This window comes from Prionailurus viverrinus, chromosome C2 (assembly GCF_022837055.1).
Source record: "Prionailurus viverrinus isolate Anna chromosome C2, UM_Priviv_1.0, whole genome shotgun sequence".
NCBI lineage: Eukaryota > Metazoa > Chordata > Mammalia > Carnivora > Felidae > Prionailurus > Prionailurus viverrinus.
Genome location: NC_062569.1, coordinates 114,610,661 through 114,638,236, shown reverse-complemented (window position 1 = coordinate 114,638,236; position 27,576 = coordinate 114,610,661). Strand labels below are relative to the sequence as shown.

Genomic DNA, 27,576 nt, shown 5'->3' with positions numbered 1-27,576 from the left:
TTGCTGTCCAGAGCTTTTTATTTTGATGTAATCCCAAAAGTTAGTTTTTTCAAAAGCCAAGTATTTTAAATTTGAACTTGGCCTTCCATGTTTTTGTGAAGGTATCTTTGCAATGTAGGCAAAGAGAATATACTTAGAATTTGATATGATTTAAAGAATTATTTATCATTTTAACATATTTAGACGCATGCTATATGAGCCCTTATACTACCATTCTTACTATGGGCCCCACAGTTTTAGAGGTCTTACTTAAGACTTGAAAATTATAACAAAAAGATTATGTAACTACATAAATGCAAATATAATTATGTGTAAATGCAGTATTTCTGAAGGCTATATTATGATTAAATTGTCATACCATTTCTATATCTGCTAATGTTTATATTTTTTAGTAAACTTCATAATCTTTTAGGTATACCAATATTGAATTTATATTCTAGTTTTAGTTAGATTCAGATTTAAATATCTAATTTAAATTACTTTGAATGTTTTAGATAAGATAGAATTTAGCAATTGATCTGTTCTAATTTGGTACTCAAATCTAATTCTGACTTTTTTTTTAATAAAAGAAAGAAAAAACACTAATGACCATCAAATATCACAAATTCAGCAAAGAAAATGAGGTACCATTTTGTTAAGAATCTTTATGCAGTGTCTTTGAGAAGAACCACGTTTCTCATTATCCATGTATATTTTGTCATTTCCTTATCCCTTGGTTCAGCTCAGTTTTAATTCAGTAAAAGTATGTTACATTCTTCTCATTCTTGACCTTTCTTTCCATCTAAGTATTTCCCCCACACCCAACACATTTTAAATAAAGATATAAAATGATTTCAGAATTTATTTTTGTCACAAGAGGCAATTTTTGACATTTTAGTTAAATTTCATATTTTAGGAGTAGTTGTGATGACCATGATTAATACTTTTTATTAATATGAAGAGATACAGTGTGAAGGTTTTAAGACGTAATTATTTAAACAGAATTCATTGAGAATATAGCCCTGTCATTCTATATGGAAAAGTTCAGGATGCGGTATAGACATGCATTTCCTGAGAAACAAAATCAGTTCTTATTAGAAATTATCTAAAATAAGAATAATCATTTGTTGAGTACCCTCAGAGACTCTCCAATGGGTGAAATGCTTGGAGTTTTAGATACTGCTTTTGATATTTCACAAATTTTATTATTTGCATCTTGCTTCACTGCTTATATTCAAAATGGTTACTTTGCTTATTCAATAAGCTATAACAGGGGCACCTGGATGTCTCAGTCGGTTGAGTATCTGACTTTGGCTCAGGTCATGATCTCATGGTTCATGAGTTCAAGCACCACATCAGGCTTGCTGCTGTCAGCCAGTCACTGCAGAGCCCACTTCAGATCCTCTGTCCCCCTCTTTCTACCCCTCCCCCACTTGCAGACTACAAAAAAAATAAATATTTTTTAAAAATGAGCTATGATAATGCTGGTTTGCCTTAAATTCAAATGTAAGAATTACATAAGACCCATGATTGCTAGGATGAAAAACATTTAGATGAGTAATTGCATGTATCTTTATGAGATTATTGGATCACTCCTATGTTTATCAGGGGTGTTTTGCAAAATTATATCCACAGTTCCAAAGGAAATTGTTTTTTCTGGATAGTATCCTCTCAATTTAAAGCTAGCAACTTGTAAATGAAATTTCAGATACAGATTATTTTTAAGTTTGCTTGAGAATATAATTCTTTTTTCATGGAAATGTACAGTAGATATTGAAGACATTTAAGTGTCATAACTATCCTGTAGACTGAAGAAAGTAGTCAATCTGTTAGAAACTACTAATTGAAATTCAACGAATCTTGATTAAGTGACTCTCTACTGCCAATTAGAGTAAGAAACTGCAAACAGAATGTGTTAAATAATCATATTATAAATCACTGAAGTCTGGTATTAAGAAATAAAATACTTATTCATGATAGAAAATAGTTTATTATTTCCAGTATATATTAATAGAAATGAGAAATTATGATAACTAGCATGTTTTTCCAAAAAGGCTATAAAATTAACAGAATGGTTTGTTTTTAATCTATTGAAAGTTATCACTGTTTCTATACAAATAAAATACAATTACAATCTAAATTTATAATGTGCAATTATAAATATTATATGTGTAAATGCGGACGATGCCAACATACTTCAAGGTACTTAGAGATTTTTATTAATTTTTTTAAAAAAGGATCAACAAAGTGTATTTATTTTTGAGACTGAAACAGAGCATGAGTGGGGGAGGGACAGAGAGAGAGGGAGACACAGAATCCAAAGCAGGCTCCAGGCTCTGAATTCACCAGCCACCAGTGGGGCTTGAATTCACCAGCCATGGGATCATGACCTGAGCTGAAGTTGGACGCTCAACTGACTGAGCCAGCCAGGCACCCTTCAGAACCTACATTCTTAACCAGAGGTTCATAGTTAAAATCCTGCTGCGTTATTGGTTTGAATAGCTTCATTTGTATCCTTTTTATTCATGTTTCTTTGCTAAAACTGAAAATATCAGAAGTAATCATATCTGCTTAACCACTGTGGTTTTATAATCACTTAATTTTTTTTTTTCCTTCTTGCAGTGGGATGCCATCACTGAAATGGATGAACACAATAGGCCCATTCACACGTACCAGGTATGCAATGTAATGGAACCAAACCAAAACAACTGGCTTCGTACAAACTGGATCTCCCGCGACGCAGCTCAGAAAATTTATGTGGAAATGAAGTTTACATTAAGGGATTGTAACAGCATCCCATGGGTTTTGGGGACTTGCAAAGAAACATTTAATCTGTATTATGTGGAATCAGATGAGTCCCATGGAATTAAATTCAAGCCAAGCCAGTATACAAAGATTGACACAATTGCTGCTGATGAAAGTTTTACCCAGATGGATTTGGGTGATCGTATCCTGAAGCTAAACACGGAAATTCGTGAGGTGGGTCCTATAGAAAGGAAAGGATTTTATTTGGCTTTTCAAGATATTGGGGCATGCATTGCCTTGGTCTCTGTCCGTGTTTTCTACAAAAAATGCCCCTTCACTGTTCGTAACTTGGCTATGTTTCCTGACACCATCCCAAGGGTTGATTCTTCTTCTTTGGTTGAAGTAAGGGGCTCTTGTGTGAAGAGTGCAGAAGAGCGTGACACTCCTAAACTATATTGTGGAGCTGATGGAGATTGGCTGGTTCCTCTTGGAAGGTGTATCTGCAGTACAGGATATGAAGAAATTGAAGGTTCTTGTCACGGTAAGAAAGATGCATTCAAATAATTTATCATGCATTTAAATAATGTTTTTAAAAGGTAAATTTATTATACATTTATTTTCAAGTGATAAATTTTTAAATGCTATTACTGGTAGAATTAATTGTGCAAGAAATTATTAACTATAAGATAGTTTCTTATTTTCCTCCTGGAGAGGATATATGAAAATATAAAATAAATTGTATACCATGGCAAGTGTTGCTCCATATTGAATTCGGTAAACCAGTTAAACTATATGAATGGCTGTATTCACCAAATTTTTATAAAGGAAAGCAACATTAATAGCAGCAACAAAAACCAAAAGGGATTCAAAATGAACATTTGCTCAACTTTCAACATTTGCTCAGTGATGACCTATAGAGAATGTGGCATTTAAAGATAGTTTAAAAATAATTCTCTCATGTTTACTGATAGTAATTGTATAGTACATAGAGAAAATGAACTTATATTTAAATAAGTGATAAATTCACATATATGTTACAAAAACATATAGGATAGTTTATGCAGGTGTTGTGTTTGGTGATTGAGTAGTGACTATACTAGAGCTTAATTTATCTTTTGAAACTATTACATACAGTTTTCCACCATATAACAAATTACCTTTTAGTTGTAATAATAATATTTCTGTAAGATCTGTCAGGAAATATTAACACAACACAAGGGTAATTAAGTTAAAGCCATACCTTTCACATTGTTATGATAATAAAATACCTGTAATTTTCAAGGTAGAACATTTTTTTTCTTTATATATGAATCATTTTGTAAGGGCTTATTAATCTAATAAATTTATACATTAACAATTTTTACATGAAGATAATATATATCAATTGTGTTTGGATTAAGATCTTATAATCAAAATATAAATATAGAAATAAAATTATTGTAGACAAGTATTAACATAGTGCAGATATTTCCCTCTTGATGGTAGGTGATTTATAAGTTTCTTTTCTGTAGTACCATATTAAATTTAGTGATTTCTTTTTTTGTGGTATATTCATGTTCTTTAAAAACGATGATAATAAGAAAAAACATACTTGTATGCATGTAAGGGTCATGGGAAATATATGTGTTTTTTAAAAAATTTTTTTAACCTTCTTTATTATTGAGAGACAGAGAGAGACAAACTGTTAGCAGGGGAGGGGCAGAGAGAGAAGGAGACACAGAATCTGAAGCAGGCTCCAGGCTATGAGCTGTCAGCACAGAGCCCGACACCGGGCTCAAACTCACAAACCTAGAGATCATGACCTGAGCCTAAGTCAGACGCTTAACTGACTGAGCCACCCAGGCGCTCCATGTGTGTATTTTTAAAGGTTTTACCTATTTATAAAACACTTGGGTTCTTGAATGTTCAAAAGTTCACTAACTCTAGTCAGTTCTAATGATTTTATTTGGTTGTTTAAAAATATTTGTATAGAATCTGTGGTATATTTTTTATAAAGCATGAACCAGGTTTCCTCCACTATTTAATTATTAAAAGATGTTTCATTGAAGTTATTCAGTATAGATTTAATTCCAAATTTTTATTTACCCATAACAAGGATTTACAATGGAATAGTCAGAAATGATTCTTTGAAGGAATTTTATAAACATTTCTATATGTTGGAAAATAAACTAAAGAAAGATTAATGTAGATGAATAATTAGTGGGATTAAGAGGATAATAAGTGCTGAGGATACTGATACTAATCATGTAGTTTTACCACATTTTAAATTAGATAGAAACTAGTCATTCATTGGTAAAAATAATAAAGATTTTAAAACACGTGAAGAATAATTCCCAGGATTTATGTGATTAGCTTTTATTAAATATTTGTATTTTTGTGGCATTAATCACAGAATAAAAGGTAGTTTCAATTATTGATGACTAGATTTTTTTTTTGGTTAATATGTTTGCTCTGTGAATTTCATTCTTATTTATATACCTTAAACTCTTCCAGTTGTTAGATAAGGATGATTTTGGACAAATGATAATCATTATCAGCTTATGTAGAGCTACTGCTAGACTCATCTATTTTTATAGCTTGTTATCTTTATTTTAATTTATTTGATTGTAGAAATGCAAGAGAGTGGGTATAGTACAATGTTCATCATCTTGTAGTGGATGGCAGGAATTGGAAGAATTAAGCTTGAATTCTAAATCCATGGCTTATTAACTTTGAAATCACAGTTGCCTCATCCATAAATAAAGTACTGGTTGTAATCAACTCATGATAAAGTATATAGAGAAATATTAAAAACATGCACATATGCTTGTTCCAATTAAATACAATAAATTGCTATTTAAGAACACAGGGGAAGTCAGAGTGGATGCAGAGACCTCATTTTTAGAGAGAGGTATCTTGTACTACCACCAGTCTCCATTTTAGAGTATTTATATAAGTGTCTGTTTTGATGCATTGCATTGCCCTTTTATTTTCTTTGATAATAATTTTTATCAGATTCTATTGCCATCTGTCAACAACTTATTTCACAACCTAATCTTTGAATTACATGTAAACTAAATGGTAAATTAATTGGAACTTATATGAATAAAACCATAGCTCAAGGAAGTATATGGTCACATATATAATGTATATGTATGTGTGTGTGTACATATATATGTGTGTGTGTGTGTGTGTGTGTACATACATACATACATACACACACAATTAATTTGAGCTATTAACATTTTTGAGTATTTATCTGTTAATCACTTTTGGTAGGTTGGTAGAGATAAATACTGATAAGGCTTATGTTTTAGTTATCTATTGTTACTGAGAGATAAAACAACCCAAAATGTATTAGCTCAAAACCACACTGATTTATGATTTCTCAGGCCTCAACAGGATAATTCTTTTGCTGTAGGTTAAGCAGAGGTCAGCAGGGCAGCTAAATTCAGCTGTTGAGGTTGACCAGAGCTGGAACGTCTAAGACAACCTCTTATCTTCCAGAGTTCCTTTCCATATGTTGTTCCATCATTTAAGAATCTAGTTTAAGATATTTTACAGTATGGTGGCTACCTTAAGAGGGAATTTTTCACATGGGCAGGTAAAGAGTGGGTATATGAGGGGGTAGTACACAAGGGGGTGAATACCTGGAAATATGTTTATAGGGAGCTGGCAATGTGACAGTATATCACAGTCCACTCTCTGGATTCTCAAGATTAGTGTCTCTCCTTCATGTACACAACCCCACATTCTCCCAAACATTTATTCCATTATGGCATCATGTTGAAGTCCAGAAGAGCACTGTTAAAACCAGCTCCAGACGTAAATGAAGCTTCATAGCTCAAGTTCCTCTTGATCTGGAGAAATAAGAACTAAAAAGATAAATTATCGTTCCTTACACAGAACACATGGGATAGGGACAGGATAATTGTAAAAGATTTTCCCGTTCCTAAAGGCTGGGAACACAGCAGTTACTGGTCCATTGTGATTCTGAGATACAGCTGGATGTTGTCAAGATCTCTTATAATAAGGGAGGGTAATGAATGTTCTTTGATTGGAGCCCAGTTCTGCTCCCTGGGATTGGTTCTCTGTGGTAGTTAGTTTCATTCTGTGGTTTCTGGCTCTGCCTTCTGAGTCATCCCGTCCCTCCCTCTCTCCCTCCTTCCTTCCTTCCCTCCCCTGTCTCTGTTTATTTTCATCTTCCTTATTTATAAGAATTATTTATGTGTCTGTTTCACAGGGCTGTCAGATAAAGGAGTATTTTAAAAGCATGTGTGTAATTAAGGGTAAGAAATTTATTGCTATGAATGGCCATAGCATTGAGAACCAAGCTCTGCTGATAGTTAAAGGTGGACACTAGTGGTATACTATGGAGTGCTCTGTGTCTTCTCATTTCTGTGAAATAGGAAAGTTTTATTCAACGAGGGTTACAGTAGATCTGGTTGCTTTAGATCTGGAAATCCCTAAAAATATCTTTATCCCTCATTTATAAATCAAGATGCTAAATTACTGAGAACAGAGTTTTATTCCCCAGGGCCACTCAGTAACTAATACCAGACTAAGAACTAAAGCCTAAATATTTTTAAGTCTGGTCTTTGTGTTTTTCCTCCCTACTTTGTTCCTTCTCCCATTCCTCAGTTTTCTCTTTCTTTCTGTTTCTCTTTGATTTCCTCATTCCAGGCATCTATACCCTTAATCCTGATTTAACTTTTCCTGCCTGTCCACCAGTGCAGCGGAGCCCTAAGTTATTATTGATCATTCATTAGGGCTTTTTTTTTCCTGTGTTTATATTTTGGAATCTGATATGAACACAGTTAGAACAGTATCTACATATCTATTCTGAAATTCAGGATACTGAATGATGGAAAAATTTATAGGCTTACCTGAACTTTGCTGTTAGATACGATAAACAGGAAAAATTATAATGAGGTTTTAGGGATTCTGATACTTGAATAGATTTGAGAACTCTTGGTCTGCTATATAACAAAAACATGGTAAGCTGGTTTAAAACAGAATCTGTGTTTACTCATACTATCAATTATTTATGAATGATGTGTATTTATTTGCATTTAAATAACTCATCATTATATTTTATCCTAAAAGTTATACTACTCAATATTTGAACATATGATTCATTTCTCTGTAATATTGTTAAGGCATATCTAGATCCAAATGCTAGGTGCGTAAAGGGGAGAGGTTCTTTTATTCTTGCTATCAATCAGGTTTAAATAGACATAAATATTATATTATGCAGATATGCTAAAATTTAAAACCAAACAGTCATTTAGGTTATTCTGTTATATATAGTAAGCAGTATTTTATTCTCGGCACAAATCTCAACTTATTTTTCATAACTATTTTAATTTTATCTCACAGGTTTATAATTAAAACTATCATACTTAGGCATAGTGGTGTTACATATTTTATTTTTTTAATTGTCTTAATTTATTCCACAAAGAATTTGAATAAAAAATAATGTTGATTCATAAAGCATTAATTTACATCAAATAGTCTTTCACTGCATATATCTAAGAATATCTTAACACTATGGAAGAAATAATTGGAAACAATGAACATGAAAAATTGTATGCAATTTTTGTTCAGTAGTGAATTTTGAAGTGATATGAATTTCTAATAAATTCCTCTTGGATATTAATTTAAAACAAATCTCATTAAGACGGTGGCACTTGTACTTAGAGATAATAGAGTTCGGGCTTTTACGCTTATGTATGTACAAACACACGGCAAGGATATATTCTTCCAGCCTTTAAGTATCACATGATGTAATTTAACAAATAACACTTGACTATGGAAATAAAAGTTCTGAAACACTGAGAATTTTTTTAAACACTCTTCCTCTTTCTACATATATGCTTTTACTTATATATTTTTCTCTAGTGCTGCTTTAAAATTCAGGAGGAAAGGATTCTGGCAGTTCTCAGACCATTGCGTTTCTGTTCACTGAATGAATGGGATATACAGGGCCTTTGGTGACATAGCTATTGATTTGATCTCCTGAAGAGTGTTGTTATTAAGGTCTCATGGCTCTGTCCTCTGCTGCAGTTCAGAAACGTTTATGCTCTGTGTTTATGATGTTCTGTCTAATCATGTTATCAGAGATGATTGTGGAAGCAGAGAGCATAAAGAAATTTTGAGACACCAGGATTTGCTGACATTAAATAAGGGGGTTTGAGGATATGATGGAAAGCTAAAAGTTGAGATTGGGATCAGAAAAAAAGGGCATACTTATTGGCCCAAATAGTATCTTCACTTTCTAAAGGTTTTCAAAACTAAATATAAACTCTTACAATATAACCTTCAATTCCAAATAAAGCTGCTTTTTCATGAAGCAAGCAATTCCTGACTTTCCCCCAGCTTGAGAAGAATATGAAATCAAGAGGCTCCAAGGAGTCTAAAAATAGGAGGTATTCTTTCCAAGAAAGATAGAGTAAAGTTAAATAATTATATTTTGTTCTTTGTCACAATTTTAAAAATAGGTTAAAACATAAGCTGGCTTGAAATGATCATTTTTAGTATGTGATTTTAACTAAATTTTAACTTCAAATTTAGTAACTATTTTACTCTCTGCTGACTTGAATGTTAAAACTCCTATTTCTATAGGGGGTATCCTTAATTTTAAAAAATCCTTTCTTAATACATATATTTAAAAAAAGATATTGGGGAACCTGGGTGGTTCAGTCAGTTGGGCGTCCGACTTTGGCTCAGGTCATGTTCTCATGGTTCCTGGTTCGAGCCCTGTGTTGGGCTCTGTGCTGACAGCTCAGAGCCAGGAACCTGCTTCTGATTCTGTGTCTCCCTCTCTGTGGCCCTCCCCAACTCATGCTCTGTCTCACTCTCTCTCTCAAAAATAAATAAACATTTTAAAAAATTAAAAAAAAAGATAAAATTATTTAGCATCTCTATTCACTTTTCAAACATAGTATACTATGCCATCCACTGAAATTGCTACCAATCTTGAAATTTAGTTCTACCTTTTAAAGAAATAAAATTAATGGGTTTATAAAGTCACCCCTTAGATACATCAAGATATATTAAGTTTTTATACTTGCTAATTTTTTCTTTATTATCTCCTGTTACCTGGGTTCATTATGCTATTTGCTGAAGTATATTTCTAATCTTTTGGCAAGGTACTATAAGTGTTTAAACTCTTCATTTAGTGTATATTTAAAAATAGCTTTATTTTAACCTCCTTTTTCAAAGATTATTTACTTGGATACAGAATACTAGGTAACTATTATACTTCCTTAACATTCTGAAAATATTATTTCCCTGTCCATGAGAATCTATTGAAATTGTAGCTGCTAATGTTCTTCTGACTAATTCTTATTACTTGGGAGATTATAGGTTCCATATATTTGGTTTTCAGTTACATTATGGTATAACTGGTGTGCATTTATTTTTTCCTGCTTTGCATCTTTTTAAAAATATTTTTTAATTTTTTTTTTTGAGAGGGAGGGGAAGAGTGTGAGCAGGGTAGGGGCAGAGAGAGAGACACACATAGAATCTGAAGCAGGCTCCAGGCTCTGAGCTATCAACATAAAGCCAGATGCAGGGCTTAAACTCATGAGCCGTGAGATCAAGACCTGAGCCGAAGTCAGATGCTCAACCGACTGAACCACCCAGGTGCCTCATGCTTTGCATTTTTTTAAATTAAGAAAGTGTGTGTGTGCATTATTTTTTTCTGTTCTCTATTTCTAGAATATATATTAGATATTTGTTAGAGACTTTCAATATTGTCATCTTTGTGATTTTTAAACTATTTAACATTTAATATCAACTTTAGCATTGATTTCTAGGTTATGAATTTTTCACTCTGACTATACCTAGTTAAGTTTACCTCATCTATTAAGTTATCTTTATCTTCACTAGTTTTTGCTATTCATTTTTTTTAATTTCTCACTTGTTTTTTTATTTCTGCCTGATTTGTTTCATAGTTTTTCTCTTCTATAGATTCTTTATGGATCTTAGTCACATTAAAATTAATTTTGAAAGAAATTTGTTCTAAATTAATCTCCCGATCTCAGTGTATTGGTTATATATTTAAGCATTAGTGTCTTTTTTTCTTTTTTTTGGAATTGTTACTTGTAAGGCTGTTTTCTATTTCTCTCTCTCTTTTTTTTTTTTTTTTTTTTTTTTTTTTAATTTGGAGATGTTGTAGTTGGGCTAACTCTGCTCCCTGAGGCTTTATATAAAGCTATAAAGCAAACTTAAGAGCACTGATAAATTTACCAAATAATTCATATTGGAATTCTTGGTTGATAGGAGTTACACCCAATGCAGTGATTCAAGGATCTAGGCTTCTTGCATTTAGGGGACCCACCATCTTTTAAGAGTTTTGTAGTTATCTGTGTCCAGAAATTGCAACAGGAAATTGGAGAAGGTACAGGTGATTTTTAACCAACTCAGATATGAAGAGATACATCATTTTACGTACCAACAGTGAGAACTGATTATATAGTCACACCTAGCTGGAAATAGAGGTAAGATGTTGTTAAGTGATGTCCCTGACTCCGTAGTTACTTTCCAACAATGCTTCTCTATTATAGAAGAGGAGGCCCTAGTGTCTGTAGCTACTTGGTCATCTCTGCTGTAGTCTACCACTTTACCCACAAAATGTGTATGCTCATCCTCATATATCTGGTAATACAAAGTTTTCTCCACTAGGTTCACATATGTTTTGTCAACTGGTGACCCACAGATTGAATGAAAACCTACCTACTCCTAACATAAAATACACAGTAGTTGAAATACATAGAAAACCTTTCTTTCTTAAGAAAGAATAAACCCAGCCATAGCCATGATGGATAGGCATTGTAAAGAACAGATCTGGGCATGTGAGTTCACTGGGACATTATTACCCATTGTTCTCAAAGGCCATTGACTCCACTGTGAGCCTCTTTTATCATCCTGACAACTTCTGAAGTAGTTATTGGTAGCTGAACAGCTTTCATACCTGTTTTATGATAATGTTTTGAGAGCTTGATGATCATTTCATAGCTATAGGAGACCAGACCAAATTTGTTGGCAATAAAATTTCCTAAAAGTCAAATTAGACTTTTAATCTATCTGTCAATCCATGTGCCAGAAACTACACAGAAGTCTACACCCAAAGTTCTTTCTTGGACATAGTTTTCAAGTATGAATACTTAACTAATGTATCTACTTGCTTCATTATTCATATGCTTTGTTAACCTAATGGCAACTAAGTTGAGGTCACTATAAAATAGGGGTGGGTAGATCTTGGACATAGGTCTGAGTCTTTTTGTTTAAGATGTCTTAATCTGTTTTTGGTGCTCAAGCTGCTTTTTCTTAATTTCCTCTCCATGTGATGGAGCAGAAGTGATCTTTTATAATCCTGAAAGCACTAAAGTTCTATACTCTTCTTTCCTTTTCTTTGAAACTTTCCATCCAGCCAATATTGATTGAGGTCACCTGTTCCTGGAAATAACTTGTTAGATGCATCAAGTTTCAGTGAACACAAATAAATCAGTACTTTACCTGCCTTCCAAATTATTGCAGATAAAATTTTACAAAGAAAGTTACTATTATGTAATGTGGTCTCCCATCAGTGTAGTCTCCTATTACAATTTTACATATCACTTGTCTTCTGACTGCTAAGCTAATGCAATATGTTTTAGGTTTTGGTTTTGGGTATATCCCAGTTGAAGAGGATATATATATATATATATATATATATATACACACACACACACACACACACACACACACACACACACACACACACACATATATGTGGATATATTTGTAGATAGATATTTAAAAGCTGAGAAAACAAAATTCTGTTAGAATTCTGGAGTCTAACATATAGTTTATTTTTCACATACATTAGACCCCAAAGTGTTCCCGGTTGTTGACAGTTTTCCCTCATACAAAGAATAGAGAATTACACCATTTCCACTTGTAGCTTCATTATCACATATGGCCTTATAGTCATCTGTATCCAATGAGTGAAAGAAGAAGGAGAGCATATACAGTACATACCTTTTTCTTAAAAGTTTTGGCATAGGAGTGACTTATAAATTTTACCTACAGTAGCCACACTTGTAAGAATTACATAATCCATAGAGTAAAAGCTTTTCAGTGTGAACCTTAATATTAAGCTATGTATGTCCAGTAAGTATAATCAGGATTTTTTTCTATCAACAGACAAGCAGAAGCTGTGTAACAATGTTACATCAAAGCAGATACAAACTGAACTAATTATGCTAAATTAAACAGTAAAAGAAAAGTTATTTGTATGTATCCATACCTTATTCTGTTTTCATAGAAAAAAAATAGGATTCAACTATTTTGAAGAAGGGGGTGATTATTTCTACATAGCATCCACAAGTAAACATTCAGCATAAACCTTACACTGGAATATTATGTAGTACATTGAAGACATAATGGCAACATTTCACCAGAGAAGAAAAAGATCTTACTTTTCATTTTTTAGAAATATAATAAAATAATAAAGTATTGTATTTATTAAATCTGTATATAATTCAGATTAAATCATATTGTAAGCATCAAAACAACTATAAATAGTACAATTATAATATGCATATTAAAATTTGGGAATAATTTCATGTTAAAAATTTTTCATTATATATTCATAGCTAGCTTTGGAAGTACAGAGGTATGATTGACTATTCTCCATATGAACAAAAGTGTAGTAATTTGCATTTTCAGATATTTACATATTTAAACTCTAGGGAAGTATATTTCAAAGGACAACAAAATTGTAAGAAAAACAAGCATCAAAGGAAAAACTTGATGCAGAAAAAGGAGTGGGTGAAACAATGTAGAGATATAAGTACATTTAATATGTTTATTTGGTTTAAGAAATCTTGTGATCCTTTGTGAGAAAAGCATTCTTGATTTCATTTATAATAAGTTACTATAATTACCTAGGAGTTAGTGATAAATACACATTGTGATGACATTGGGGGACATTAATATTTTTGAGTCTTTGGAAATAACAGTATTAAAGAGATCACTGGTGTTCTCAGTTATGCACATGGCCTTTTTAAGAAGTAAGTCTTTTTTTTTGTACTTGAGATTTTTCTTTTTTACATATAATAGTATACAGTAAAAGAATTTAGTGTTAGAAATAGCTTTCTATCATGATTCTGTATGAGCAATAAACTCTGATAACCAGTTACTATTTTCAATCTGAGCTTAGGACAAACTATCTGTTTTCAGAATGAGTTCCAATAAATAAGAAATGTGGTATTTAGTCTCAGTTTTACAGGGAACTGTAGAATGGTGATAAATTTAAAGGGATGGAGATTTCCAATTGCCAGTTGCTATATACAAGGACTATCACCATATAAAGAAGCATGCAATACCAAAATTGATGGGAACTCTGGGAGTGTAAAAACAAGTGCTGCTTTATCTTCAACAGTGGACAGGGAAAAGGCATGATTTATTCCTATTATTTGACAGCATCAAAAGTGACTGTTAAAAAAGTCATGAAAACCTCTTAAAAGATGCAAACCCTGTTTCTTTGGACAGAAATAAACAACCATTGTTTTGGATAGAATTCTTTAAGTAGAATCACTCCACTTTTTTTTTGTCTTTTTATTAAAATGACTAATATCCGTATTTCTTTGTTTTATTTCTATTCTTGTTTTAAAGTTAACTATTATCCAGGGTGGGTTGTTTTTTACCCTATCACAGTGAAAAATCTTATACTCTTTATCTCTATGTTGACCAATTAAATATTTTTAATGAAATTAATTGTAAAAATTTTAATTGGTAAAACTTCGAAATAGCAATAAATATGGATTATGTGAGAGCTTTTTAAAAGACTTTTTAAAATTAATTTACTAATTGCATTATGACCAAGAGCATACTCTTCTTAAAGTCTAATTATATGTGACTATATTCACAAGTAATTCAGATTGCTTAATGTGAATGAATTTGCCAGGCAGATAAAATGTTATATTTAATTGTATACTTTTCAAAATTATTCTGTAAATAGCATACATTAATTAGATGATATTTTTGTTCATGATAGTTGCTGAATATTTAAAAATTTCACAGGCATCTATTTAAGGGGACTATAAAATTCCTCTATAAACCTATTGATGAGGTATGTTATAACAATATATTTCCTTAGATGACCCATCTTTGATTCATTAAATTAATTTGGTGCCAATGCATTTATTTAATGTTGAATTATACGTTTTTCTTACATTTTTAAAAAATTGGCCAGAGGGTATCCTAATGCAATGAAGTAAAAATGTGTTTTGAGTGATGTAAAGAAGAACAGAATAATTCTTAGATGAGAAAGTGTGTTTGTGGATGAGAAACTGAAACATTCAGAAGATATAAATATTAATTTAGAATCATAAATCACATTCAAAATTCTGATTTATCATTGTTTTAGCTACTTTGAACTCAGTAAAAATGATTATAAATTTTATGTGAAATAATAAATGGAATGACATGTGGATTATTTGGAAAGAACAGTAAAGGTGAGCAAGAACCCTGACAGATATTAAAATATATTCATGGGAAATTATTTAAAATACGTAGTTATTAAGTCCCAAAGAAAAATATTTTGTCAGTGGTACCAAGTAGAAAGAGAAAGAAATAGATGAAACTACATAAAGTAGTTTAATTTGTGGTAAATAGAGATCACTAATGGGGAAAATTGATGGATTATTTAATACAGTCGTTCTTAGTTAATAAGGGTTGAGATTGGCGAGGGAAGAGCAATAATGATTTGGGTGTAGGGTCATCACTATCACCTCTTACTAAGTCCTAGAGGAATTACCTTAACTGTTGAGGTAATCTTTAGAATGTGTGTAATTAACCTCTACCTACCTTAGTTTAGGGAACTATGGGAACAACAAGAATGCCACAGAGAATTTCTTGTTGCAATAAAATGAAGCCTAAGGCAAAGTTACAATGAAAAGATGCTGATTCTAAGATACATATTAGATTTTTCATGGAAATTCACAACTATAATGAAACAGTAATTTTTTTTAAGAATTAAAAAGGCAAAAGAGAAACATTACTAAAGTACTAAAGGATGAGACTTTACAGCAAAAATTGTTTTTGTTTTTCATTTGTGTTTTAAAGAAGGCATCATCTAGGTATTAAATACGGAGTTTGGTCAATCAAAGGAAAATCTTAGATTATTTTTGGTATTGTGAAAGGAAAAATGATCAGACATTGTTAAAGAACTGTAAGGCAGACATTATTTAAGGGGACTACTACAAAGGAGTTTTGGAGTAGAGGAGAGGAATTGAACTCTGAATTCAACAGGGAAAAGTGGGAATATTATGGACAAAGAACAGGGTAGGGGTCAGTGGTTGGAAAATTATTAAGAGGAAACATCAGAGGTAAGGGATGATTCTGGCTGGACTGATCTGACGGGATTCTTGCTAATGGCAGATTAGGGTGATCAAATATCAGGAGATAAGGAAGTGGCCAAATATTGGGTTGAGGGATTCTCTCTAAACTTAAGACTTAGCACGATTCTTGTTAAAACTAGACTTTACATGAATAGAAACAAAAGCCCATTGTTGGGTCTAATTGAGCAGAGGGCTTAAAGAAGCCTGTCTAAAGTTTGGTCAAGGAGAGACTCTGTCAGTATCATATAATACCCTATAGCAGGGCTTGGCAAACTATAGCCTGCTTGCCATCCCAGCCCATTTTTGGAAATAAAGTGTTTTGGAGAACAGTCAAGACTTTTCATTTACATAGTGTCTATCACTGCTTTTAAGCCACAAGAGCAGAGTTGAGTAGTTGATTCAGATGCCATATGGCTCATAAACCTAAAATATTTTTTTATAGATAATGTTTGCAAAACTCTTTCCTATAGGCAGATTAAAGCATATCTGAGAAATATGAAAAAAATTATCAAACTTTTTCTTTCTGTTACTGAAACCCAAGTTCAGCTGCCCGTCATTTGTAAGGCCAGTACTCAAGAGATGAGTTTTGATTAGAAAGGAAATAGGAGTTTTATTCAGGAGGCTGGCCACCTCAGGGGGAAGGCCAAAGGCCAACTGTGAGGTTTCTGCCTGGCCCAGTGGTTTTTAAATGAGTTTAGGGTAGTTAATCAATAAAGGGAGTACAGTGGTCTGTGATATTTCTTGATTATGTGGAGACTCCATCAGTGCCAGCTACAGACGTTATCTCAGTGCTTGGAGGTTGTGCAGCAGGGTCTGGTTCCTGAGTGCCTGTGGGTTGTGCAGAGGTGCTCTGTTCTTTCTAGAAAAGAATGCATGATCTATAGATACACAAAGAAAGGTTAGTTAATCAATCACCTGGGCTAAGGGTGTTGCTAAAGCTTAAAGAATACTAGGTTGGCCAGAGGGGCTTAGGCCGTTTCATTTTGAGCCAATTATTAGGGTGTAACGTTTTTGCAATTAGAATAAAACCTCTAGTGGAACAGTTTTCCTCCAAAGTTAGCCATTTTTTTATTCATTCATTTATTAAAGTGTCTGTGCTAAGGAATATAATTTCAAAAGCATTCAGTGGAGGATTTCATATTGATTTATTTTTGGGAAACGAGATTTTTATTAAATATCTGAGAGAAAAGATCAGTTAATAAAAGATGTAGGGTTTGTGTGTGTTTTCATTAGAGGAGAATTAGTTCAGAGCTGTTTGCTTATAAGACCTTTCTCAAGGACTCTCTTTGATACTAGCTTGTTAATTCTTATTCAGCAATATCTTGACTGGTTCCCATACTAGACACTGCAAGTGTATTTGTTAAAAATTGGCAAGTTGATTGTTTATATTCTTTGTGTAAAATAATACGCAGGAGCAAATGATAAGTAAAAATCGGTTTGTCTTAGAAATTACAGTTTTACTTAGAAATTACAAGAAAACAGACTTTATGTGAACTATAAGGTACAATTTCCAGTGGTTCCCCTTTTTGCTCCTAATTTCAGATTTTATTGAATTTTCAGCAATGGTAGATATATGTTTATTAATGTAGGCTATAACCTTAACATTTATTGCATGCCTCTTATATCCTAGGATCTATGAATTGCTATGAATTACCGTGATCTCTGCTGCACAATACACACAGACCTTGCCATACAATGCTGTTCAAACAATTGAGCTGTTACTTTTATGAAGGCACATACACTCGCATAGCGCCCACAATTTGATATATTTTGCTTGTTATGTTATAAAATATATTTAGAATGAGTATTTTTAAAAAGATTCTCCCCAATTTTTGATAATCCTGAACAAGTATCTTTTTACACACATATTTCTAAAGTAAGCAATAAATTATACCTGTTAAAGAATAATAAAACCTTTGTTTTCAGCTAAAATAGTAGTTTCAAATTATAAAGGGTGTTTTGTATGATGCTTTATGTATGTTTATGAGTTTTTTTGTGATCTGCATCTTCAGTTGTGCCCCCTTGCAAATTTATTATTACTTTATTTTGTCATTCATTTATTTTTGTTTCTCTTTCTTGCTGTCTACCCCCTACCCTCTCTCTTATTTATGCCTTTAAAGAAATTAACTCACTGAATATTTTATCTGAATATTTTACTGTAGAATTGTGATTACATTTATGCTCTTCTTATCTTGTCTTTTAATATAGCTAGATATAGATAGATAGATATTCTAGTTATTCATTATAATTCATCACAATTAAGGATTTAGAAAAACCATTTGGCATTTAATCTTAAAATATATTTTCAGTATTTCACAGTGAGCATTATCATCTCCTTTTTAAGGAGTGACGGTCTGCCTTATGTTATTTACTATTTGAATAGTCTTGCTCTTCAAATAGAAGAGTTCTTTCCTTTCTTTCTCCCTTCCCCCCTTCTCTCCCTCCTCCTTCTTTCCCCCCACCTTTCTTTGTCTCCCTACCTCCTTTGTTTTAATAATGTCTTGGAATAAATACAGAAAAACTTGATTGGAAGAAATGGAGAAATAATTGCTTAATACATCATTTTCTGTTAAGACTCTGTGTATAACTGGCATTCTTAAGAAGAGACTATGATCTTTGAACTGTAGATATTAGTGATACTTATACAATTTAATGGCCTGACTGCTAAATGGAAAACATATCATACAATTCTTATGCCTACTAATGAAACACTAAAGAAAGTCTAGCACTGCATCTGAAATGTATCTTTAAATGAGTATTACTTCAAAGGCAAGATCAAAGTATAAAATAATTCCTCAAGGAGATAGCAGTGTTTTTTTGAGAGAATTTTCCTCTCCATGTGATAACAATGAAACGTTTATTTATTTACTGTCTGATGGCCATGGAGTAGTCCTATTTCATGAGAAATATCTCAATTTTGCCATGACAATTTGACGGAATTCCCACATGGCCAGCATTTCAAAGTTTGTCTTCTATATATATTCAGAAACGTGATAAAAAATGTTAATTCTAATTAAAATTATGCCTAGTTCATTAGTAGATCTAATGAAGCCTCCAAGGATAAGTAAATCAAAATTGAAGATTATTGGCAGAAGTTTTATTATTGGAGAAAAAAATAATTATCAAATCATTGACTTTGTTGGTTATCTTCACTCCTTTTCATAGAAAATTATTAAAGTTAGGAATTAAAAAGGGAGTAACATAAAACATCATTCTAAAAATATCAGTGGAACTATTTCCCCAGAAACATCACATACGTCTATATTCTTTCCCAAAATATCTGGGAGGGCTTGGATTATAGCTAATTTCATTTCTTGGGGTGCTTGGGTGGCTCAGTCGTTTAAGCGTCTGACTTTGGCTCAGGTCACAATCTCTCGGTTTATGAGTGTCAGGCTCTGTGCTGACAGGTCAAATCCTGGAGCCTGCTTTGGATTCTGTGTTTTCCTCTATCTCTGTCCCTTCCCTGGTCACACACACACTCTCTCTCTCTCTCTGTCAAAAATTAATAAATATTAAAAAAATTATACAGCTAATTTAATCTCTTCATACAGAAAGACCATCAGGCTCTGTCTGGACCATCTTAAATGTTTTAAAAAAAATGTTTTTATTTATTTTTGAGAGGGAAAGAGACAGAGTGTGAGCAGGGGAAGGGCAGAGAGAGTGGGAGGCACAGAATCCGAAGCAGGCTCCAGGCTCGGATCTCTCAGTACAGAGCCCAACATGGGGCTCAAATTTGTGGACCAGTAGATCATGACCTGAGCCAAAGTCAGGCTCTTAACCAACTGAGCCATCCAGGCACACCTGGACCATCTTAAATGCCAAAATAAATATGCTTTTAGAATAAGAGTCTAAGTGTTGTAAGGACAAAAAGTAATTCTAGCTGTTCCCACCTCCAGTTGTAACAATTAAAATGTTAAAAAGAAACATATATATATCTTTCTATAATAATATAATAAACATAAATATAAATTGTACATATATATATATGTGTGTGTGTTTGTGAACAGCTATGAGCTCATGATGATAATCAAAGGGATAAGTTAAAATGACCACATGTACAATGGAAGGGGCTAGAGAGAAGTGTGGACAGTATTAGCAAGGATGGTACTGGAGAGCCTGGTCCCACATCCAAAAGGTACAACTTCCCAAGTACCTTAAGTGGCGCTGAGTCACTGAGAACATTACTGGGCTTATTTGGTTCACCAAAGCAGGTGGTTTTTTTTTAATTAGAAACTGAAAAATTTCACTGCTTTAGAAGATTTGTCAGAAGTGATGTTTTGGAATTAAGAGGATTTTTTTCTTTTTTTAATTCAACCCTTTTACATTAAATTTCAGAATGGCTTCAGTTACAGCCTTTTTCTTTTTTTAAGTTTATTTGTACTACTTGAGTATCTTGTACTTTGTTCTTCCTAATGAAAAAACAACAGCTTGATTAATCTTAAAATATAAAAGGCAAATCCCAAGTTGGTGAATAAACACTGGAGATTGTGTCTTACTGCAGCGGCTTTCTGTAGGGGTTGGTTTTCTTAGAAGTTCCCTGCCTGTGATGGTCCACATAAGAAACAATGAATTGAGATGAAATCATGTAGATCCACTAAAACTGAAGAAAAAAGTATAATTATAATAAACTAGGATTAGATTCAATTGTGTGCTGTAAATTTTATAATAGTATTATCTCATTTCTTATGTACAGAAAATCTAACTGGTGGTCTCAATTATGGCTACTGGTTGAATATTTCTGCCATTTTATTTTTAGATACATTACTGTTTATATGCTTTTTATATACTTTTTATATTCAAATAGTAATTCATATAGAAATTAAATTATGCAGGCACCTTATGATTTTAAACAATGCATCTTCAGCAATAAAATGAACACTTCTGATTTCAAGTAAGTGAGAAAATCTAAAATTTTAGTAATTTTGGTTCAAAGCCATTTCTCTGAATATCAGTAATTTGAACAGAATCTGTACTTTAATCTTTCCCCTAAACTCTAAATATATTATTTTCCAGATTTTTTTTTGTTTTTATCAGTTCAAGTGATTATTCCCTTTTGACCTTCCATTCATTTTAGATGTATAAAAATATACCGCTGTCAAGAATTATACTTGGCCCTTCAACAACATGAGTTTGAATTGTGTGGGTGCACTTAGAAGCAATTTTTTAAATAAATACAGTACTGTAAATGTATTTTCTTTTTCTTATGATTTCCTTAATATTTTCTTATTATAAGAATACAGTAGATAATTCATATAACACACAAAATGTGCTATTCAACTGTTTATGTTTTTGGTAAGCCTTCCAGTCAAAGAAGACAATTAGTAGTTGAGTTTTTGGAAAGTCTAAAGTTATATACAGATTTTTGACTGAACCAGACCATTGTTGTTCAAGGGTCAACTATGCTTGAGTTTTCACAGAGATAAACTCTTTATTTTAAAGAGATGATCAACTATTTAATAGAAATATCTTGACTTCAAAAAATAAGTAAGCTAGATATAAAAATATCTAACAGCAAAGAGTTATTTGCTTTCTAAAAGATTTGTGTACTTTAAAATAAAATGTGTAAAATTCAGTTAAAAATCAAGAGATAAGGTACCTGCGTGGCTCAGTTGGTTGAGTGTCTGACTTTTTTTTTTTTAATGTTTATTTATTTTTGAGAGAGAGAGAGACAGAGTGAAAGCAGGGGAGGGGCTGAGAGAAAGGGAGACAGAGAATCCGAAGATAGCTCCAAGCTCTGAGCTGTCCGCACAGAGCCTGATGCAAACCTGAGCCAAAGTCAGAGGCTCAAGTGACTGAGCTACCCGGGTGCCACCAGTGTCTGACTCTTGATTTTGGCTCAGGTCATGATCCCAGGGTTGTGGGATTGAGCCCTACATTGGTATCCACACTGAGTGTGTAGCCTACTTAAGATTCTCAATCCCTCTCCCTCTCTCTCTCTCTGTCTTCCTCTGACCCTGTCCCCTCCTCATACTCTGTCTCTTAAAAAAAAAAAAAAACCATGGGATAAATGTAAAACTTCTACGTAACAACTTCATGCAGTATAATGACATACAATAAATAATACTTTAAAGTGTGCAGTTTGCTAAGTTTGGACATATGTATATGGTCAAGAAACCTTTAGCACAATTAAGATAATGAGCATGTCCATCATACCCAGATATTTCCTCATCAACTTCTATAATTTCTGTCTCATCTGTCTTGCCTATAGCCAGTCACTATAGGTTCTATACTTCGGTCCATATTTTCTAGAATTTTATATCACAGGGATTATATAATATGCAGTCTTTTTCCTGGGTTTTTAATTCCACATAATTATTTTAAAAATTATTTATATACTTGCATGTAATACTTCATTACTTTTTTTTGTTGAGTAGTACAGTTTTTGGATTAACCACAAGCTGTTAATGCATTCATTTGTTCATAGACATTTTGATTTCTGTTTTGGGCTATTACGAATAAAGTTGCTGAGAACATTTATGTACAGTTCTTTACATGGACATATGCTTTTATTTCTCTTAGGTAAATACTATGAGTGGAATATCTAGGTCATATGATGAATGTATACTTAAATTTTAAAGAAAATGATACATTTTTGTAGGGGGGTTCCATTTTATACCCCATTGGCAGAGTATGAGAGTTTCAGTGGGTCCACATCCTTGACAACATTAAGGGTAGTCATTCTCTTTAATTTTACACATTCTGAAGTTGTGTACTGGTATCTCATTGTGGTTTTTATTTCCATTTTCCCAGTGGTTAGTGATGTTAGAAATCTTTTCATGTGCTCATTTGTTCTTTCTGGTGGAGTGTCTGTTTAAATGTTTTGCCTATTTTTAATTATGTTGTTTACATATTATTGAAATTTGAGAGTCCTTTATACATTCCCAAAACAAGTCCTTTGTCAAATATGTGATTTGAACACCATCTCCCTTATTCTGTGTCTGGCCTTTTTATTCTCTTAACAGGATTTCAAAGAACAGAAGTTTTTAAAATTTTGATTAAGTTCAATTTATTTATTTTATGTCTCCTAACTCCAAAATCACAAGACTATTTTTCCTGTATTTTATTCTAGAAGTTTTATAACTTTAGGATTTTATTTAGGTCTCAGATTTACTATAAGTCAACATTTTTTATAGGGTGAGAGGTATGAATAAAAGTTTATTTTTTGTTCATTATGGATATCCAGTTGTTCCAACACCATTGATTGGAAAGGCCTTCCTTTCACTACTGAATTGTCTTTGCATGCTTGTCTGATATAAATTTAACATATGTGTAGGTATAATTTTAGACTATTGCTATGATCCATTTGTCTATTTTTATACAATAGAACAATGTTCTTGACTAATGTAGCTGTATAGTAAGTCTTGAAATCAGGAAAAGTAAGTTTTCCAACTTTGTTCTTCTTTGAAACATTTCTTTGGTTAGGTCTTTTGCGTTTCCATATGAATTTTTAGAATCAATTTGTAAATTACTACAAAAAAGAGAAACGACTTGGATTTTAATTGGGATTGAGTTAATTCTATGAATCAATTTGGGGAAAAATGACATTCTAGTAATAGTAATTCTTCTGATTTATGAGTGCATTATATCTCTTCATATATCTTCTTAATTTCCAATAACAATATTTAAAAAAACATTTTTAGTGTATATATCTTCCATATCTTTTGAAAGATTTATTTCTAAGTATTTCATATTTTGATGCTCTTGTAGATATTTTGTTGATTTTGACTTCCAACTGTTGTTCACATACAGAAATGCAAATAATTTTTGCACATTGATTTTGTATCTTGCAAACATCCTGAACTCACTTATTCATTCTCAAACTATTCCAAAAAATTAAAGATACAGGAACACTCCCAAACTTATTTTATGAGGCCAGCCTTTCCTTGATACTAAAACCAGGTAATGGTATCACAAAAGAAGAAAATTATAGGCTAATATCCCTGGTGAGCACAGATACAAAATTTCTCAATAAAATATTAGTGATCTGAATTCAGAAATACATCATATACCATGATCAAGTGGGATTTATTCTGGGGGTGTAAGAATGGTTCTGCAAATCAGTCAACATGATACACCACATCAACAAAATGAGGGATAAATATTGTAAGATTATCTCAGTGGAGTCAGAAAAAACATTTGACAAAATTCAACAGTGATTTATGATAAAAACACTCAACACAATAGGTATAGACAGAATGAACTTCAGTGTAATAAGGCCATGTATGGCAAGCTCACAGCTAATATCTACTCAACAGTGAGAAGCTGAAATCTTTTCTTTTAAAGAACAAGAAAAGGATGCCCACTCTTAGTACATTTATTCAACATAGTATTGGAAGTTCTAGCTAGAGAAATTATGCATAAAAAAGAAATAAAAGGCATCTAAATTGGAAAGGAAGAAGTAAAACTATCACTTTTGTGGAGAACACGCTTTTATATTTAGAAAACTCAAAAGACCACCAAAACCTGTTAAACTAATAAATTAATTAAGTAAAATAAATATACAAAAATCTGTTGTGTTTTCATACCCTAACAATGAACTGTCAGAAAGAGAAATTAATAAAACAATTCAGTATACAATTGCACCAAACAAATACCTAGGAATACATTTCTCCAAAGAAGTGAAAGATCTTTATACTGACAAGTATAAGACATTGTTGGAAGAAATTGAGAAAGACACAAATAAATGGAAAAATACTCTATGCTCATGGAGAAGAAGTAATATCGTTTAAATGTCCATATTACCCAAAGCAATCTACAGATTTAATGCAAACTCTTTGATAATGCAATATAAAAATTCCAAAGGCATTTTTAGATGAAACTGAAGCAAAATTAAAATGTGTTTGGACCCACGAAATACTTCAGAGAGCCAAAGCAACTTGAGAAAAGAGAAAAAATCTGGAGGCATTATATTCCCTGATTTCAAACTATATTAATAATGTATAATAGTCAAAACAATGTGGTATTGGCATAAAAACAAACACGTAGATCAATGGGACAGAGTAGAGAGCCCAGAAATAAACCTATCCATATATGGTCAACTAATTTTTGACAAAGGTGGTGAAAATATATGATAGGGAAAGGACAGTCCCTTCAATAAATCGTGGGAAAACTGGACAACCCCATGGAAAAGAATGAAACTGGATTGCTATCCTACACCATACACAAAAGTTAGCTTAAAATGAATTAAAGACTTGAATGTAAGACCTGAAACCATAAAACCAGAAGCAAACCTATGCAGTAAGCTTGTTGACATTGGTCTTAGTGATATTTATTTGGATCTTTCTCTAAAACAACAACAGCAAAAATAAACAATTAAAACTACATTAAACTAAAAAGCTTCTGCACAGTGAAGGAAACCATCAAAAAAATGAAAAGGCAACCTACTGAATGGTAAAGATACTTGTAAATCACACATCAAGTAAGAGATTAATTCCAAAATATTTAAGGAACTCATACACTCAATAATAATTTTAAAAAATCCTATTTAAAAAAATGGGCAGAGGATCTGAATAGAATTTTTTTCAAAGACATACAGATGGCCAACATGCACATGAAAAGATGCTCAACACTAATCATTAGGGAAATGCAAATCAAAATCTCAATGAGATATTACCTCATGTCTGTCAGAATGGGTTTTATCGAAAGGATAAGAAATAAGTTTTGCTGAGAATGTGGACAAAGGGAAACTCTTCTGCACTGTTTATGGGAATGTTAATTGGTACAGCCACTATGGACAATATTATGAAAGTTTCTCAAAAACATGAAAGTACAACTACTTATGATTCAGCAATTTTACTTGCGGGTGTTTGTCTGAAGAAAATGAAAACACTAATTTGAAATATTTACCCCTGTGTTCATTGCAACATTATTTACAGTAACCAATATATGGAAGAAACCTAAATGTCCATTGAAAGATGAATAGATAAAGGGATGTGGTACATGTATACAATGGGTTACTACCCAGCCATAAAAAAAAAAATGAAATCAGACTGTGACAATATGAATAGACCATAAGGGTATTATGCTAAGTGAAATAAGGCAGAGAAAGGTACCATAGATTTCACTTTTATGTGGAATTTAAAAAAGAAAACAAATTAACAAGCCCAACCCAGATTCAGAGTACAGACCCATGGTTGCTAGATGGGAGAGAGGCTATTGAGGGGGATGAAATGGTTGAAGAGGATTAAGAGGCATAATCTTCAGGATAAATAAGTCACAGGGATATGATGTACAGCATGGCAACTATAGTCAATAATATTGTATTGCAAGATACATAGTCAATAATATTGGCATGGCAACTATAATAGTCAATAATATTGTATTGAAAGATACTAAGTAAGTCATAAATATTACCATCATAAGAAAAAATTGTATGTGATAGATGGTAATGAGACTTACTGTAGTGGTCATTTCCCATTGTATACAAGTGTTGAATCATTATGTTGTACACCTGAAGCTAATGTTGTATGTTAGTTATACTTCAATCAAAAATAAAAAGATTTACCATTCTAAAAAAATGATGTGAATTGCATTCCCAGGATAAAATTCCTCTTTGTCATAATTTAATATCCTTTATAAATATTGTTGCATTTCATTTCCTAAAATTTTTAAAAGAGTTTTTGCATCTGTGTACATTAGGGCTGTTGACTTATAGTTGTTCTGTCTAGTTTTGGTATCATAGTAATATTGAATTTACAGAATGCATTGGTTAGTATTTCCTACTTTTCAATATTTTAGAAATTTTCAAAATTTATATTATTTATTTTTTAAATACTTGGTAGAGTTCAGTTCTGAATCCATTGTGTATGGATGTTGGCTTATTTTCTTATACATATATGCTGATCATCACTCAACTGAGTACTCAAGGGGTCCCTCTGTAAATGTTAGAGTTTTGTCTTATTTCATCAATCTCCTCTCCAGTTATATACATGTATATATTATGTATGTGTATATCTATAAATACATATTTATTACATTTGCATTTTTTGAAATAAGTCTGAGTCTATCGTGATTAGTTATACACTTTTTAAAAATCTGTGTAATTAGAGAAGGGTGAATACCAGTGTGATATATGAATATTGGTGTGGCAAATTGAATTATTGCCCTCAGTTCCTTTTTTTTTTAAATTTTTTTAATCTTTATTTTTGAGAGAGAGACGAGTGTGAGCAGGGGAGGAGCAGAGAGAAAGAGGGAGACACAGAATCTGAAGCAGCCTCTAGGCCCTGAGCTGTCAGCACAGAGCCTGATGCGGGGCTCGAACCCACAAACTGTGAGATCATGACCTGAGCCGAAGTTGGACACTCAACCGACTGAGCCACCCGGGTGCCCCTGCCCTCAATTCTTAATTCCTTGTATTCAAGCTCATTCCCTTGTAACAGAATAAGAGCCTAAGGTAAAGTTGCCAGTTCTGAGCCTACATCTCAAGAGGCCTAGCTTGGGTTTTGTTTGTTTCCTTGCACCTCTATCAACACCATGAAAAGTT

The 27,576-nt window shown here is 32.5% G+C and overlaps 1 protein-coding gene across 2 annotated transcripts in view; it reads left to right on the top strand.

Moving 5' to 3' along the window:
* EPHA6 (EPH receptor A6) overlaps window positions 1–27,576 on the top strand; it is an 880,333-nt gene that overhangs the window by 170,193 nt on the left and 682,564 nt on the right. For both annotated transcript variants that reach the window (XM_047875260.1, XM_047875259.1), the window contains exon 3: window positions 2,602–3,265. In XM_047875260.1, the coding sequence (XP_047731216.1) occupies window positions 2,602–3,265 (664 nt within the window). The remainder of the gene's footprint in view (window positions 1–2,601; window positions 3,266–27,576) is intronic.